Source organism: Homarus americanus, unplaced genomic scaffold, assembly GCF_018991925.1.
Source record: "Homarus americanus isolate GMGI-L3 unplaced genomic scaffold, GMGI_Hamer_2.0 scaffold34360, whole genome shotgun sequence".
Lineage (NCBI taxonomy): Eukaryota > Metazoa > Arthropoda > Malacostraca > Decapoda > Nephropidae > Homarus > Homarus americanus.
This window is the reverse complement of record NW_024739403.1, coordinates 10,713,402-10,731,918: the sequence shown is the minus strand read 5'-3', so window position 1 is coordinate 10,731,918 and position 18,517 is coordinate 10,713,402. Positions and strand designations below refer to the sequence as shown.

At 45.1% G+C, this 18,517-nt stretch overlaps 1 protein-coding gene across 1 annotated transcript in view; it reads right to left on the bottom strand.

The window, feature by feature from the left end:
* The window catches only part of LOC121874640 (juvenile hormone esterase-like), a 214,271-nt gene that overhangs the window by 168,777 nt on the left and 26,977 nt on the right, over positions 1-18,517 (bottom strand). Inside the window, exons 2-3 of the mRNA XM_042378868.1 lie at positions 12,232-12,490; positions 10,778-10,930 (exon numbers count right to left, since the gene is read on the bottom strand). Of these exons, the coding sequence (XP_042234802.1) occupies positions 10,778-10,930; positions 12,232-12,471 (393 nt within the window). The 5' untranslated portion in view covers positions 12,472-12,490. The remainder of the gene's footprint in view (positions 1-10,777; positions 10,931-12,231; positions 12,491-18,517) is intronic.

Sequence of the window (18,517 nt, the reverse complement as noted above, 5' to 3'; positions counted from 1 at the left end):
AAATAGCATCAAATCACTAACTGGGCACTTAGTAGTTGGGTCGGTCACCGATAGATAGCGCCACCGTCGCGTGAGTGTCGTCTGCAACAAAGACTGTTTTGTTATATGACGTCATCTGGCTGGACATTCGAGATTCGTTGAGTGCGACAAAACCAAAGTTAAAGGAGATGGCTCCATGTGGTTGTCATGGTTGTGTTGTTTGTAGCAAGGACAAGAAAAGCCACAGACATTTAAAACTCCATCGCTTTCCTAAGGATAAAGACAGGTAAGATTATAATTATGTCGTGAAGATAAAGGAGTTAAGTGTAGTTACTTGGCACTGGTCACTAACAGTGGTGTTGTAGTAGATGTAGATACGCTCCCCTACAACTGCCGATCACTCGACTGCCGGACCCGGAGCTGTGAAGACCGCCCTCTCTCTGCTGCCATTGTTGGCCAATTTTCCTGACCGGACCGTCCGCCACTGACATCGTCGACAACATCTCACGAGCGTTTATCGGTTTATCAAGCATTAGTTTGCCCTCCCCACTGGTGGTGTGAGTGACCCACACTCCAGCTGGAGAGCAGCTATAGCGTGATATAACCGACGTGGTTTGAGCTCTTTTCCTTCTACTGCTATTTTTCCTTTTTTCGCTCTGGCCTAGGGACCTTCACCCTCAAAAGTGTATTCGTCCTGCGGTCCCCCCTGTAACTGTTCACCTCCCTCCCAGAAGACTGTGAACACGAAAGGGGGTTGGAGCAAGAACCTATCCCTATGCCGAGTCTTTCCAGGAAAACCGTGATCGTGCGGGTCCACCTGGAAAGAGGGTAGCAATCCTCATCCTTACCCAATAGGCACACTTAGCTCACGTCTATAAGTGAGCAGTCACATACACTAGGAAGTAGGTTTCCCCAACGGGGCTCCGGGAGAGAAGCTCAGGAACCACTCTACGACCACCCGGCCATCAAGTGCCTGTGGGGAGTGCTGAAATTCCTCTGCTACTTACTCAACCGGAATAGGTAGGCTCTGAACAACAGAAAAACTTCCAAAGAAGAATAAAACACCACTTAACCACCGGTTATGGAGTGCGTACGCCCTCCTAACAGTGACCCCCGCCTGAACCGCCAACACAACGACCCGAACCATGACAGGCTCCGCACAGAGAAAGCGGACCAGCTGCAGGCCTTTCACGAAGCCCTGAAAAATAGAACAACGCCATCCACACCACTACCACCGCCACTGAGGACGACAACTAGACGAAGGTTGAAAACAAAAATGGCCGACGTGCTTTTTCGGGAAACGAAATCCGTCAAGCAGCCCAAAAGGCACCCATCACCATCACCAGCTCGCCCCCAACGACACTGCTAAAATTCCGGAACTCAAAAACGGACACGAAAACGACATATGCCGCCATCACAGAGATGGAGAAAAACATCCACTGGTCAAGTTCTCAATGCGGCCCAACATTAAGGGGGAGATGATTATTCACCCCAAAGACAAGGACTCCGCCACCACCCTCGGCGCTTACCTGAAAAACACCACCACCGTTGCATCAACCAAGCTGGACCCCGCCCAGAAGCTGATGAAGTCGGTAGTCCTCCGATACCCAAAGGAGCTACCCCTCGAACCCCTGGAGAACCATCCGAAGATCCTAAAAGCCGAGAGATGCTCTCTCCCGACCGACGAGACGGCCACCACAAAACAAGTGCTCATAATGCACTACGGTCCACTCCCATGCACCATAGACCTCAAAACCTGGGGGATCTACGAAGTGAGGCCCTTCGATCCGGAGCCCCTGTGGTGCTTCAGATGCCAGAAATACGGGCACCTTCAGACGAGGTGCACGTACAAGAAAATCTGCGCAGTCTGCGCACAGAAGCACGGCACACACTCCTGCCTCACCAAGTTGAAGAATGGGGAAAAAATTGCCACCAAGTGTGCCAACTGCAGGGCAAACACCACGACTGGAACCCTGGATGCTCCGAGAGGACAAAGAGGGTCCAGGCAAACAGACCAGCAGTAAGACCCGGCCCCCACCGCTTGCACACCAGCCCCACCAAGTACCTTCATGTGGGGAACCCAAAGGCAAAACCAACAAAGCCAACCCCCTCTACCGGTCAACACCCAAAGTGCAGCCCAGTTTCCTGGCCTCCCTACGGCCACACCTCAGCCACCCAAGCAGCAGACAACGACAACCACGAAAAAGACAAAAGAAGCACACACCAAGGCACCAGAAGGAATGATACACGTATCAGACCTAGCCAAGATACTGACAATCTTTGCGGAGAGCCTAGCCGGACTACTGGGCCACAAGATCCAGCCTTACACAGCTCCAAATACTCATGGGGAGCGTCCTCGGACAAGTCACCACAGCTCCAGCCACCTCAGTGGAGGACACCATGCCGGCCCCCACACGAGTGACAGCCGAGGTACACTCTACCCCGAAAAAGGCCACCAGAGAACCCAAGATACCGACAGCTCCCAGAAAGAAACTGGACGTTTCAGCTCCCCTGAACCGAACCACGGCCCAGAAGGCAAAAACCACCACAGAACAAGAAAATATGAACCTGATCCAGTCGGAATCAGACCTGAACATATTCATCGGCGATCACCAGAAGTCCCCGATGAAACAGTGGTGGAAAACAACAACACCCTTAACATCCTTTCGTGGAATGCTCAGGGCATCAAAAACAAGAAACACCTCCTGCAAGAAGCAGCAGCCAAGGACAAGCTTGACATTATACTGCTACAAGAAACACTCCTACAAGAACACAACTGTTTCAAATTCAGTGGCTACAGGAGGCATTTCATGCAGGCGTCGACAAGAGGATGCATGATCTTGGTCAAGTCGACCATACCCTCCTCCGAGGTCATGCAACATTTGCCATGTGCGGAAAACATTGAGACACAGGCCATCAAACTAACCCTCCAAGAATGGGAAATAACTGTCCACAACATCTACAACAACCGAAGGGGCTCACTGGAGGTGACTCAATTATTCGCTTCGGCCGCTGACCACGCCACACTCATAGGAGGGGATTTCAATGCACATCATCCCTTCCTAAGCTCGGCAAGCCCCACAAATGAAGACGGCCTACACCTGTAAACCACCTTTAAAGACACACCCGAGATCGCCCTTCTGAACACTGGAGAGCCCACCCACATTAGGGAAGGAAGGCTAGATCTAACCTTCGTCTCCGGTGCACTACAGCCTTCGGCCTCCTGGCAGCTACACCCCACGCTGACCAGCGACCACTTTGCCACCCTAACAACACTGAAGGTGAACAAACTCCCCACTCCAACCCCGCCGAGATGGAGATGCAATACCCAAAAGGCGGACTGGGAACTGTATAGGAAACACCTGGCTAAGTGGCGCGCCAAATCACAGCCGGTTGGTGCAGCACCCGTGGACGAGACAACCCTCCACCAAGAGTTGGTCGAGACCTTTCACCAAGCGGCAGAAGAGGCTATTGCAAAAACAAAACCCACATCAAGACAGTACAAGGATTACTGGTACTACTGTCCCAGGGTGAAATAACTCAACCACAGAGCGAACATGGCCCGAAGAAACTCCAGAAGACATCCCACGGACACAAACAGACATCTCCTGCAAGACATAGTTAAGGATACCAGGGAAGAGAAGGAAGAAATCAAAAGCGTAAGCTGGCTCAAGTGGTGCTCCGAACTGAACGAGCACACCTCCCTCGGCAAAATGTGGGCCCAGATCCGAAGGGCATCTGGGAAGGCAACACCACCACCACCAACCCATCCCAACCCAGAAGAGGAAGCCGAGAGACTTGCAAAACTCTTCTCCGACCGAGCAGCAACGAAAAACCTCCAGAGACATGCGGAGGAGGCGCAATGGTGTCTGCGACAGACCAGACTTCAGATGATCGAAGAGGCCTGCAATGTTGAAGATGACACCGACAGACCCTTCAACCAGCAAGAACTCAAGAAGTCGATAAAACGAAGCAAGGACACAGCACCAGGGGCCGACAGGATAACCTACTCCATGCTTCCCCATGCCGGAGAAGCCGGGCACGATGCTTTGCTACAAGTCATCAATGCTTAGTGGATAGCACAGAGATTTCCATCGGAATGGAAGAAGGCAGATATACAGCCCATTCCGAAGCCCAGTTTCCTAACACCGAGAGAACACCGGCACAAGCAACAACATTGCCGAGATACTCAGCACAGTGGACAATAAACCGGCTTCGGGGTCTTGCTCGACTTGGAGAAGGCCTTCGAACTAGCAAATCCACTGGCCATTATAACGACGCTCGCCGAAAAAGGTGTCAAAGGAAGGTTGCTCGGGTGGATCCAACGCTCTTTAATGTCTTGATGGACAAACAGCCAAGCTCCTCTGCTATGCAGACGACTTACAGCTCATAGTAAGAGGTGCAAACAGACTAGTCAACATGCACTCCAACGTATAGAAGAGGAGTACAACAGACTTGGACTCAAGATAAATCCAGCCAAGTCGAAAGCGATGGCCATCTGCACAGACACACCAGACATGATGCTCTCCATACAAAACACGCCGGTAGTCTGGACCAACACCCACCAGTGTCTTGGAATCTGGTTAGATCAGAAACTCACTTTCAAGCCGGAACTCGAGTATCTCAGGCACAGGACGAAGAACAGACACAACATAATAAGGTCGCTTACCAGCACTAGTGAAGATATAAATGACATAGATATAAGCATAGACAGCAACATTAGTAAATTTGCTGACTACGACACTAAAATAGGACGTGTAATTAAATCTGACGAGGATTTTGCAAAACTACAGGAACAGCTTACAAAATACTTAACATGGTCTGAAAAATGGTAGATGAAATTTAATGTGGACAAATGTAAAGTACAGTTAACCCTCACTTTACGCAGTTAATGTAACCCGGAGGGTACCGCGGAAAGTGAGGAACGCGTAAAGTGAATAACATAACATATGGGATTAATTGAAATGGAGTCCGGGCCGATCCCCAAACTCCACTTTTTGACGACACACAACTATGTTGTAGTAAAAATTTTATCTTAACTTTATGATGGTATGAAAAAACAAGTAATATAGAAGAGGTTAGGTTAGGAAAGATAAAGGTTAACATAGGAAAAATAGAGGTAAGGTTAGAAAACTAAAAATTAGGTGTAACTTACGGTAGTAGAAGAGATGGGTCGGCATACGGGGATGGAGGCTGGTTCCGAGGCAGAGGGCAGATTACTGGCCCTCAGGTGAATCACCATTACTAGGTGAATCACCATCACTGTCACTTACAGTTGTCAGGGCTTCCCTGACAAATCCCTCAAAGTCAACTTCACTGTCACTATCACTGGCTTGGGCTGGCTGTTGTGGGTTGCGGGCGAAGAAATCTGTTATGCTTTACTGACGGCTGGTGTTGATGTTGTCGTGATACACCTTGATGTACGGCTCCATAGCCTGCACCAGCCGGGTATGGAAGACTTCACAGCGGTCATCGTCATTGTCGCGGGAAAGGAAGGACTTCATCTTCTCTGCACACTCCATGGCACCCTTAATATCACTATGACTTAAATTGTGTTCTTTGGAGACTGACGCACCTTCTTCCTCCTCTTCACTGACGTGTTCTTCTTCCAACATCTCGTCGGCAGTCACCTCAGGATCTCTGATCACCTCCAGGATGTCGTCGTTGGTGGTCTCGGAGAAGCCTGGAACTGTAACAGTCTGCGCAGCTTCTCTGGCAAGGTCCACTGCTACTGCAACATTCTGAACCTCACCAGTCACAGATTGACTCCTCCTCTCACCTGGTATTCCATGCAACACATGTCTCCATGCGTGACGAATTGTAGCAATAGACAGCTGATCCCATGACTCCACCAAGAAGTCCACAGCTTTCTTGATGTTAAATACTCTCCAGAATTGTTTGAACAGTATTTTTTGCTGTTCTAACTGTTGATCCTCATCTTCGTCGCTCTTGCTATCGGTGGTGGTGTCACTCAGGTTACGCAACTCTTCCCTGGTGTTGGTGTAGTCGTTCAGGAGCTGGAATTTTTTTGTTGAGAATGCAGCTTTCACATTGCAAATCAACTCCTGGTCCATGGGCTGGATTAAAGACGTAGTGTTGGGAGGAAGGAAGACCACTTTTACGTTGGGGTGACGATCTAACAGTAGGGGCGAGTGTCCTGGTGCGTTGTCCAGCAGCAACAAAATATTAAATGGGACATTCTGTCGCTCACAGAATTTCTTTACATCGGGAACAAAACAGTCATCAAACCAGGAGGACAGTGTAGAGAACATCCATGCCTTACGTGCGGTCAGCCAGTGGACATTTAGCTTGGTCATGTCCATGCTCTTGTAGGCGTGCGGCTTGCGGGCTGTGTGGATCACCGATAACTTGAGCTTACAGGTACCGGAGGCATTGGTGGTAAACAGGACGGTGATGCGTTCCTTCTGCATTTTCCGGCCCCGAATCCTGCTGGCATTCTTCACAACGTAGGACTTGGAAGGTAGTTTTTTCCAGAAAAGACCAGATTCGTCCATGTTAAACACCTGGTCGTCACTGTACTGTCCTTCCTCCATAATCTCACGTAAAAACGGAGGAAATTCCTGAGCCGCAGCACGATCAGCACTCGCTTCTTCACCACCAATGTTTATATTGGTGATCTTGTTCCGGATCTTAAACCTCTGTAACCACCCAGAGGAAGCATTAAAGGGTTTGGGCTCTGAAGTTTCCATCTTTCGTGCCACTGCCATGTACAGTTCACGTGCGTAGTCCTTAACAGAGCGCGTGTCGACAGCCATGTTCCGTCGCGCCTGACGCACCAAGTACCTCACAAGTAATTTTTCTGTCTTTAGAAGCACCTGGTTGTGAAAATACTTGATCATAGAAGCACCTGTAGACTTTGTGATCTTCATGTGCTCCTTTATCTTGGCTGAATCCTTCTTTATAGTCCGGATCGTAGATTCGTTCACGCCATGCTGGCGCGCCAAATCAACCTGCCTTGTTCCTTTCTCCAACTCTTGGATGATGCTATACTTCACCTCGTAGCTTAAGGAACGTCGTGTCTTCTTTGGTTTAGTGCCGCTGGGTCCAGGTAAGGAAAGGTTTCTCTCTGGGGGTGGTGGTCCGGCGGAAGCCATTTTACGGACACGTCATGAATGACTTCTTTCCTCCCTCCCTCCCTCCCCCGGGTGGACACGTCATAATACTTTAAGCCAATTACAGCTAGCAGCAGAGGGGGGTAGGGATGCATGGCCAATCACAGGTCTCATACGTCATATGACGTCAGTGATAACGCAACAAAGACACACACTGCGCAACCTTACCGCGCCGCTTGCCCAAGCGGAGGGAGGAGGAGGGAGAGGCAGGCAGGCAGGCGGGCGGGTGGCGGGTGGGGCGAATCTAAAAATAGCGTCGCGCCGGACACTCTCCGCGTAATGGGGTTCACGTACCGCGTAATGTGAGCACGTGAGGTTCTGGCAAGGCACCGCGTTAACGTGGAAACGCGGAATGCGGGACCGCGTAAAGTGAGGGTTAACTGTACTTAGCCTAGGACAGTGGTTCTCAACCTGGGGGCCATGGCCCCCTAGGGAGCCACGGCAAGAATTTAGGGGAGCCACAGCGAGCTGTTATAAATTGTACGTTTCCAAATAATGTTGGGAATCTGAATTAAACAAAAGTTGTATTAATTATTTTGACTTGGCAGAAGAGAGTTTTCATTCTTTTTTGTCATTTTGTTTAATCATAACGACAATACAATTTTAATATTTACATACTCTGGTGCTAATTTTTTTTTTTTTTATGGATTATTTAAGATTTCACAGGTCCAGTCCCTGTCTGTGTGACAGGCACTGGACCGAGCTGCTGAACTAACTTGTTCAGTACTTGTCCGTGTGTCATCCCTTTGCAAGTGACAGAATGATCTCAGTTTGGCCTGGGATACCATCACGAAAACAGTGAAGTGTATTGTCTCTGAACCATATATTGTGTTTGAGCTTGACTCAAGCATAATATACTCCATAATTGGTGTTACTTATTTTGTTTCATAATTCATGTGGTCGCTGTTTTACGTGGGTGAAATATTTGTACACTTCCTTTATTAATTATTTCCTTATTTATTGGTGCCTCTGTTGTTCATACTCATTCTTTACTTATATAATCCTACCATTTTTAGTGCTAAATTGGTATGACTCACTATTCTTCTCATTCTTCCAAGTTGGGCAGTGCTTGTCAAAGGAGGCATGTTCTTGCTTACAGGAAGTACACTTCAGTATCAGTCATATCCAAAAGTTAGCGAGATTGCACTTCGAGTCCTCTTGCCTTTTTCAACTACCTATTTATGCGAATCTGGTTTCTTCACCCTTCTACATATAAAGAGTAAAAGCCGGAACCGACTGGATGTGGACCCGGATATGACAAGTGCATTATCAGTGACACAACCTCGGATCAGTCACCTAACTGAAAGGAAACAATGTCAGCCTTCCCATTGAGCTGTGACAAAATATGCAGAGGTCATGTGAACTTTTTCTCAACCAAATTCAAGTTTGCTGTGAGGCTTGTCTAGTAGTCACTCTAGTCTAGTGACGTCAGTTATGTAAATCATGTAAGTCTATCAAAATATAAGATAATGATGATTGTCAACCTTGAAATATAATAAGGGTATTCTCTTCATCTCATATTATTTTTCAACATTATTTGTGGTTTGGGAGAAAAATGAAGGAGGCCACGAGGATGTTGAAAATTCCTCAAGGGGGGAATGGAGTGAAAAAGGTTGAGAACCACTGGCCTAGGAGATGTAAACAGAGAAACTAGATATCACATGAACAACGTTGATATAGAGAAATCCGACTGTGAGAAAGATTTAGGAGTAATGATAAGTAGGAAACTTAAACCAAGACAACAATGTGTATTTGCTCGAAACGAGGCTAACAAAGTACTTGGGTTCATACAAAGGAGTGTTAGTTACAAGACTAGCGAGGTTATCCTAAAACTAAATCTTGTTGAGACCTCACTTAGATTATGCAGTTTTGGTCACCGTAGTATAGAATGGATATCGAATCCCTAGAAAGCATACAGAGGAGGGTGACAAGACTAACCCCGGGCATTAGGAACCTGAAATTGCACTCCCTCGAGAGTTGTAGAGTAAGGGGCGATATGATTGATGTGTATAAATGGCAGTCAGGGTTAAACAGAGGTGATATGACAAAGGTACTTAAATTATCCAACCAGGAACGAACTCGTAGCAATGGTTTTAAATTAGACAAATTTAGATTTAGTAGCGAGATAGGTAAACACTGGTTTGAAGTTAGAGTAGTGGATGAGTGAAACACGTTAGCAAACTTCACCATTAACTTGAACACGCTGGATAGCTTCAAATATAAGTTGTATGGATATACTGTATGAGAGAAATGGGTTAGGTGTAAACGAGACTGCCCAGTATGGGCCAATAGGCCCCGCCGCTGCAGTTTCCTCAATTCTTATGTTCTTATGTTTTTTTTTGTTAAAAGAAACTCACAAAGATCATGCAAGATATTAACAGGGAGTTTTACTTGACAACAAATAATTATTGTTTCCCATGAAATCATTTACCATATAATTAATAATGTAAATAGACTCAGAAATCAGGCATGGGGATAATTAAACTGGTAGGTAATTATTTCTACTGTAACTATACTTAATACAAATAATTCTATTATATATAAAAACACACATAAAAAAATACACAGAAGTTAAAGTAATAAATGTACATAACAGTATTAAATAAACAGTGAATAGGTCTTGACTGAGAGAGTGCATGTAATAAGTGATAGGATCACTGCCCAGTATCGTGTCGTGTCGTGTCGTGTACTAGTACAGTATACAAAATCACTGTGAAAAGCACAAGTACTGTAGGTCTCACACATTTGCATAAATAGGTATAGTCTGTAAAACTGGAGCTCCCTAGACTCGAAAGAAATAAGTACTGTACACAAGAAACTTAGCGTATGTTAGCTAGAGGTCGGAAAACCGAGGACGAAGTGAGCATGAAGAACGGAGTGAGAGAAATGATTTGAGGGTTGGTTGGTTGGTTGGTTTCCTGGCCGTCAACTGCTTTGGATTTTACGGCCGTAGACTTATTAATAAAACCCCTTCCTCTTGTTTATTCTTCTTGATCGTGTTTTTCTTGACCTGCACGTGGCGCAGACTTCCCAAGCTCGGCACTTCTTCGCAGGATGTCCATAGTGCTGACAATTGCAGCACCAGGTGGGTTTTGGTGTGTACGGCTTCAATGGGACGGTGTCCCATCCCAACCAAATCATCTCGAGTAATTAGTGGAAGAATCTAACGATAGCTGCGGTAGATGCTCAGACTGGTCTCTTTACCTTCCGACTTTAGCAAAGATTTTGATCGGACACCACACAAATATTAATAAGGAAAAAGAGGCATGCGGCATTAGAGGAGAAATTCTATATTAGATTAATTTATGATTAACAGAAGAAAAACACAGAGACAGCATTAATGGTCAGTCCTTAGACAATTACTCGTCATTATAAACTTAATGATATCGAGATATGCACAGGCAGCAACAAGAGTAAATTTGCTGGCGATACAAAAAGAGGGTGTATAATTAACGCTATCATCATGAATTAAGGTGCAAGTCGACAGAAAAGTGGAAAAGTTAATGAATGGATGGTGTCACTTGCAGATATAAATTCGGTCCGAATCTTTCTAAATCCATTGTACTGATTTAGTCGAATTTTTGTCTCATTTAAAGGTGACGCCCCAAAATGCGACTGTCATGTGCTGTTCCTGGTAAACTAGGAAGTTTACTTTTGCATCTAACCTTTGAGCTGAAGGTGCTGAGGTAGAGGCAGTCCTCTTCTCCATTATAAACTGGTTCTCTTTTAGTGACAGCGATAAAAGGGATTTGGGAGCAAATGGGAGGTACAACAGTCCCGTTCCTCACACCCGTCCATCCTTCAGCAGCCACTGGGTCCTGCAGGAGATTCAGGACATGTAATTCAACACGTGTGAAAATCTGTGTACTGTATCAAAATTCATTCAAGATTATTATAATGGATATAATTATATGCAAAGAAATTTTATTATAACATGAAATTTCCAATATAAAAGAAGGTAATCTCTTCTTCAAACTATATATATATATATATATATATATATATATATATATATATATATATATATATATATATATATATATATATATATATATATATATATATATATATATATATATATATATATATATATATATATATATATATATATATATACATATTGTATATATATATACTGTATATTGATAAAATCACACAGGGAAAAGGGAAATAATGGAGCACCTTAGCTTTCGTCTTTCTTCAAGACATCTGTGAAATCATGGTGATTTTTTTTATAAAACGCGCATACGTATATAAATAATCTGTTAGTAACAGTAAGTAATAGATTATGTCAAAAATAAACAAAATAACAATGACAAATCAAGGGTGTACATTTTCGAAAATGGTTGGATAGAAAACAACATATTTGGTGAAGATAAATGGGAGATGACATAAATACGTTAAAGACTTCAGAAGCGAAAAGATAAGCTTAATTCATAAGGTGTCCAGAATATGTACGTATTTTACGGAACTTGTGAAATTGTTATTACCGAGGAAACTTTGGTATCTAAATTGAACGCGTGGAACTCCATATTTTATACAGTACATATAAAAAACAAATAATGTATGCCCTCAAAACTGCCTTCATATACTTCATAAACTGCAAGGAGTAATATGGGGGCAACATTGCTGTTCATATTTGCTGCTTAAAATAATGAGTTCTGCATTTTCAATGCTTGTCAATGTCACAGAAATTCTCTAGAAAACAACACAAGTCAATAATATGAGTTCCTCGTGTTTATCAAATTTAACAACTAATTGTTGGTCTGGAACATTAGGAATTTAATCACACTTCTTTGAGTTAAGTGAATTACCTCAAAAGATAATAAAGTAGATAATTTGAGGAATACATAGTAGGATGAAAGGTCGGTGAAAGTATTGCCGTTAACAGAGAGAGATCTGGCAAGCTGTGACAACTCCGATCACTGGCTCACACTTATCACATAAGACACATTCACTCATTTTAACATTTACAAAATGAATAGTGGTTTTTCAAACTCTCTATACTCAACAATCAGGTTGTCTATAGTAAAATAATACTGAATATCCAGTTACTCAAACAATGATATAACCATACAATCTTTATAAAAAGAATATACACATGTAATAACCACTTTACCTTCAGTCTTAGATTACCGACGGGTGGTTTAGCGTAAGGAATGGAGTGGAAGGAGTAAAAGGCATTTCCTTTAGTGGACAAGTCTCTAAAGCCCGATATCTTCCCTTCCTGTGTAGCGACGACCACCTGCTGACTGTCTTCCGAACCTGTGCTCCTTTTTGCTAATGCCACGCCCACCAGCGGTAGGACCACTACCAACACACAGGGCAGCAGCAGGACCACTGTTAACAGTCTCTTCATCTTGCAAACTTCACTTTATCTGGAAAATTTATTGAGAATTATTTTAAAAGAAGCTTGTTGCACAGAAGGTCATTCATAATATGTCCATTTCACCAGACTACTACACTGTAAGTTCAAAGAAGATATTATCTATGACTGTTCATTCTTTCATTTCATCTCCTGTCTCATTTCTCTCACCTCCCTCATTCCTTCTCCTCCCACGCCCACCAATTCGTGATGCCTCTCCGCTCACTAGTTCTTGTTCAACTCATAACAACACTGACGGATACCTGTGTACAGAGTAGCGGGCGGGCGGGTCGTGTTGCGTCTCTGTAACAAAGCGTGTTCGGCATCCGGGCCTTCGATGTAGAGCGGCAGAAATTGGACAGTGATTACATAAGTTCGTCAAGATCGTCTTAGTGAGGTGAAAGTGTAAATCGATGTCGGACTTTTCATGCTAGACACGATTGTATTTTTGAAAACTCAATTTCCACCGAGTTGGAGGTACAGCCAGGGTCACAGGCCTATAACCACACAATCACTGCCACATGACAAAGCTTTTATTTTATTTTATTTTTTAGGGTGTTGTGGTCACGGCTGTGATAAAGGCCAACCAGGGAGTGTAGTACTGTGCCTTCAGTTAAATCAGTTCATAGTTGTCATCAGTGAATGCAGAAGAGACTATAATAACTTAAAGTGAATACATATTGGCAATCGAGCTGGTAAGGACAACTGCCAGCCTATTCGTGTCATAGGTGCCACAGAGACTTTAAATTTTATTTTGTTTGTGTGCTTGCTCAAGGACTGAATCTGTGTTTATAATACACCACTCACAGGGAGATACAGTGTACACAGTGATAGTTCATAGTGTCATCAGTGACCGCTGAAGTTGTAAATAACTTAAAGTGAGCGCTCACTAGCAAGCAAGCTGGAAAGGCACCGTGCCAGCTGAAACCAAGTCGTGTCATAGGTGCCACAGAGACTTTAAATTTTATTTTATGTTGATTGTGTGCTTGCTCAAGGACTGAAACTGTGCCTACAATACACCATTCACAGGGAGATACAGTGTACGCAGTCGCAGACGACAACTCCATAGGCAACAGAGAGTAGCTAAGTACTTTTTTCTCTCTTTATTTTCTTTGAAATAGGTGTAGATCTATACACAGTCTACACCCCCCCCACAACAACAACAACCATGAGTTTGGTATGTGATTACTGCAGGGAGACGTCGGATATGGAGGATGCAGGCCTAACTAATGCAACGTTTAGGAAGTTACTAACTGCCGTAAAGCTTGATGGCTGTTGCTGGTATTGCCCTGGCTGCATAGTCAAGGTGAATGAAGCGATTGCAATCCATAAGGGAACGAGTTCTCTAGGGACGAAAATAGATGAAGCAGGAGCCCTGCTGGTTGACAAACTGGAGCAAGTTGAGAAAGAGATCCTTGCTAAGACTGAGGAAGTAGCTAATAGAATGGAGGTGGTTGCTAAGAGGAGCTATGCGGACGTATTAGGAGGGCCACGGGTGGGGGGGGCGGAGAGTAATGCAGAATCAGTACAGGTTCTACAGCAGATTGGGACTCTGAAAAAGTGTGTCGAAGAAATGAAAATTAACGGACCTACTGTTAGGGGAGAGGAGGAACACCAGGAACGGCTCCAGCGCAGGAACAATGTAATAGTTTTTGGAGTCCCAGAGAGCCAGGCAGAGGGAACTGTGAGTAAGGAAACACACGACAAGGTGCTGTTTCAAAATATTTGCACAGAGGTTCTGAAGATTCCAGCAACCCCTCAGGATGTGAGGAGACTGGGACAAAAGCAGGGGGTTAAGCCTCGCCCCCTCAGGATCACACTAGGGAGTGAGGAGGAAAAATGGCAAGTTATCCGGCAGGCAAAAAACTTAGCAAGGAGCGAGGCATTTCGAGATGTATTTATTCACCCAGACCGCACGGTAATGCAGAGGGAACAGCACAAGAAGCTCCTGCTGGACTTGAAGCAGAAGAGGGAGGAGTCGAGAAGGAACGGGGACAGGTGCACATGGGTTATACTCAGGGGGAGGGTAGTGGAAACAAGTGTGCCGACACAGGGCCAGGGGGCAGCAGTGCACCCTCCACCCACTCAACCCCCCACCCGGGAGGCGGCACCAGCTCAGCCTACCGGACAGGAGGGAACGAGCGCCGTGTAAACAATGAAATTTTTAACCACACCCTGCAAAATACAGTGTACTTAGCAAATGCTGCAGCTTCTGAGAATGTGGGTGGAGCGGGTTTATTACTAAGAGCAGAGACGTTACCGAGAACAAATTCTGGCTTGAATGTCATGTACACTAATACCGACACGTTCCTTGATAAGAGGGAGGAGTTTGAAACACTACTAAGAGTACACCAACCAGATATTGTAGGAGTTGTAGAACTGTTGTACAAGAACAGGAGAATCGACCCAGAGGAATGTGAGTTCAGTATTGCTGGATATGACTCATTTACGAACCTAACTCAAGAATCCTGCAGGAGGGGTGTGGTTATCTACGCTAGGCAAGACCTTAGAGCCAGCCAGGCGAGGGTACAGGGAGAGGATGTCTTTGAAGAGTCCAAGTGGTGTAAAATTAAATTAAAGGGAGGGGACTTACTTATCGTCGGGTGTATCTACAGATCCCCGAACTGTGGCCCACTAAATCAAAGGAACTTAAGAACCTTAATAAACAATGCGGCGATGCTCAACCCCAGCCACCTCCTTATCATGGGGGACTTTAACTATGGCGACATCGACTGGAGAAACGAGTCAACCCCGAATGACTTGAATAATCCTGCTACTCTTTTTGTAGAAACTCTGAGAGATAATTTTCTGTTCCAACATGTGAGAGACCCGACACATTACAGAGGGGAGCAAACACCCAAGCCACTTGACCTCATCATAACAAACGAGGAGGGTATGGTGGCCAAACTGGAACACCTTGCCCCAGTTGGCACCAGTCACCATACAGTGTTGTCATTCAGATTTAACTGTTACCTAGTTCAAGATAAGGCCAGGCCAAGGTGCAAATATTACAAGGGAAATTACAATGGGATGAGGGAAGAGATGAGGGGTATCAACTGGCCTGACTTATTAAGGTACAAGAACGCAGACACTACGCTGAATATCATAACTAGTAAAATGACCCATTTGATCGATAAATATATACCCAAGACCAAACCCAGTGCTTCTAGGAATACGAGGGGATCCCTACACATGAACCATGCGGCGGTCGACAAAATTAAGAAGAAAACCCAGAAATTCAAGACGTGGGTTGGGTCAAACGATGAGCAAGACAGGAGGATGTATGCAAGAGCCAGAAACCAAGCAAAGATAGAGTGTAGGAGGGCTGAAAAGGAGTTCCAAAGGCTGGTTGCACGCGAGGTCAAGTCAAACCCAAAGGCGTTTTACCGCTATGCAAAGTCGAAATTGAAAACGCGAGTAGGAGTATCAGACCTGAGGCTTGAAGATGGTAGTTACGCAGATTCTGACCAGGATAAAGCTGAGGCATTGAACAGCTTCTTTTCCTCAGTGTTCACAAGAGAGGATGCAACTAACCTTCCTGCGTTTGAGGACAGACGGTTCGACACAGCACTGACCCACATTGTGTTCACAGAAGAGGGTATTAGAAATAAACTGTCCAGGCTAAAGGTCCATAAGAGTCCTGGACCTGACATGGTGCATCCTAGAGTGCTAAGGGAGCTGTGCAACGAGCTTGCAGAGCCCCTGAAGATTCTGTTTTGTAAATGCCTGGATGAACAAATGGTCCCCAGTGAATGGAAAGTGGCTTATGTGAGTCCTATCTTCAAGAAGGGCGATAGGCACTCCACGAACAACTATAGACCGGTGAGCCTGACCAGCATAATATGTAAAGTACTTGAGAGTATTATCAGAGATGCAGCGATGGAACATCTACTACGAAACAACCTTGTAAAAGATTGCCAACACGGTTTTATGCCGGGGCGCTCTTGCTTGACACAATTGCTCAAGGTATTGGATATTTGGACCCATATTCTAGAACGGGGTGGTAATATCGACAATATTTACCTAGATTTTGCCAAGGCTTTCGACAGTGTACCCCACGAAAGGCTGAAAATCAAACTGGAAGGGTACGGAATTCGGGGAAATGTCCTAGCGTGGATAGAAGACTTTCTACATGACCGCAAGCAATGTGTGGTGATTAATGGCACGAAATCGTCATCTGTACCTGTAACAAGTGGGGTACCGCAGGGTAGTGTATTGGGCCCGCTGTTGTTTGTTTGTTTCATAAATGATATGCCTGACGTTGTACACTCCTCCATACAAATGTTTGCCGATGACGCCAAGTTATTTCGGGAAATTAAGAACCAAGCGGACTGTGAAGAGCTGCAGAAGGACCTCTGTGGGCTCCAGGAATGGTCGAAGGAATGGCTGCTGAGATTCAATGTCACGAAGTGTAAGAGGATGCACCTGGGGCGTACCAACGGTAAGGAGGCGTACCATATGTCCCAACGGGATGAAGAAAATGTACTAGTTGAGACTGTGTGTGAGAAGGACCTAGGTGTGTATGTTGACAATGAGCTGAAGTTCTCGGGCCATTGTGAGAAGAAGGTAAATCAGGCAAATAAATTATTGGGTCTTATAAGAAGGTCGTTCAGATATCTAGACGGTCCGTCCCTCGTGACGATCTTCAGGAGTGAAGTGCTTCCCCATCTGGAGTACTGTCACCCCATCTGGTCCCCGAGATATGCTAGGGACTGTCAGTTGGTTGAAAATGTTCAAAGGAGGGCCACCAAGCTGGTGCCTGCACTTCGGCATCTCAGCTACCCTGCGAGATTGGAGCGCCTGAACTTGCCTAGCTTATACTACAGACGGGCAAGGGGGGACCTAGTTGAGGTTTATAAGCATCTCAGGGGGCACTACTCAGTTGAGTGTCCTTACTTGGAGCTGGCGGACGCTCGCCCCACAAGGGGTCACAGCTCAAGATTGAAGAAGCCGCAAGTCCGGAAAACCGTGAGGGCAAACTTTTTCGGAGTGAGGGTTGTAAACTCTTGGAACAATCTACCAGAAAGTGTTGTGACGGCACCGAGTGTGAGCTCTTTCAAGAGAAGACTTGACCAACACTGGAGCGGGTTCAGGTACATTCAGGAGCCGGTGCATGCCCAGTATTTGCCAACAGTGCGTGACAGAGACGTGACCGATCGCCCGGGCGGCTAGCGAGCCGACCTTTTGGTGAAGAATATAAAGGAAAAGAGTCGTGACCGATCGCCCAAGCGGCTAACAAGCCGATCAGTGGCGAAGAGGATAAAAGTAAAGTAAAAAAGACTAATAATCTCTAATAGGATAAATCACATTGTAATAAGTAATGAGATATTAAATTAAGTGAGGCAAAGAGAAGACGAGAACAAACAAGAAAGAAACTTATTAGCATCATGTGGGACAACGATAGCTAGATGTTAGGAAAAAGCTTGTAATAATGGGAAAAATGAGGCATTAAGGAAAGAGTAATAACTCACGACGACAATAGAGCAACCACGTGATGAGATATAGGCCGCAATGACCATTCGTGAACTAGAAGGATATAGAGATGAACCACAAAGACTCATAGCGACTAGAGATAACCTAATGCAATTGAAAAATACAAAGACCGACAATCGATGACTCGAAATGAATAGAAAAGAGCCAGAAAGACTAAATACCCAGAGATTACCAAGAATGACTAGACATAAACCAGGGAGACTACCCATTGCAATTAAGTACTGTACAGATGAACTAGTGATGGCCCAGAACGACTAGAGACAACATGAGACGACTATAGGTGATCCAGAACGACTAGAGATATCAAGGAGCGGCTATAGAATGACTAGAGATTATCAAGAACGACTAAAGACGACCCTGAATGACTACAGCTAACAAAGGATGACTGTGAAACGACTGCAAATAACATGGGATGACTAGAGGTGACCCAGAATGGTGAAAGTTCACCCAAAATGAACAGGGATAATCCAAAACACATATCCACAACCAAGGATGACTAGATCTGACCCACAACGACTATACTGTAGTGGACGTCTCCCCTACAACT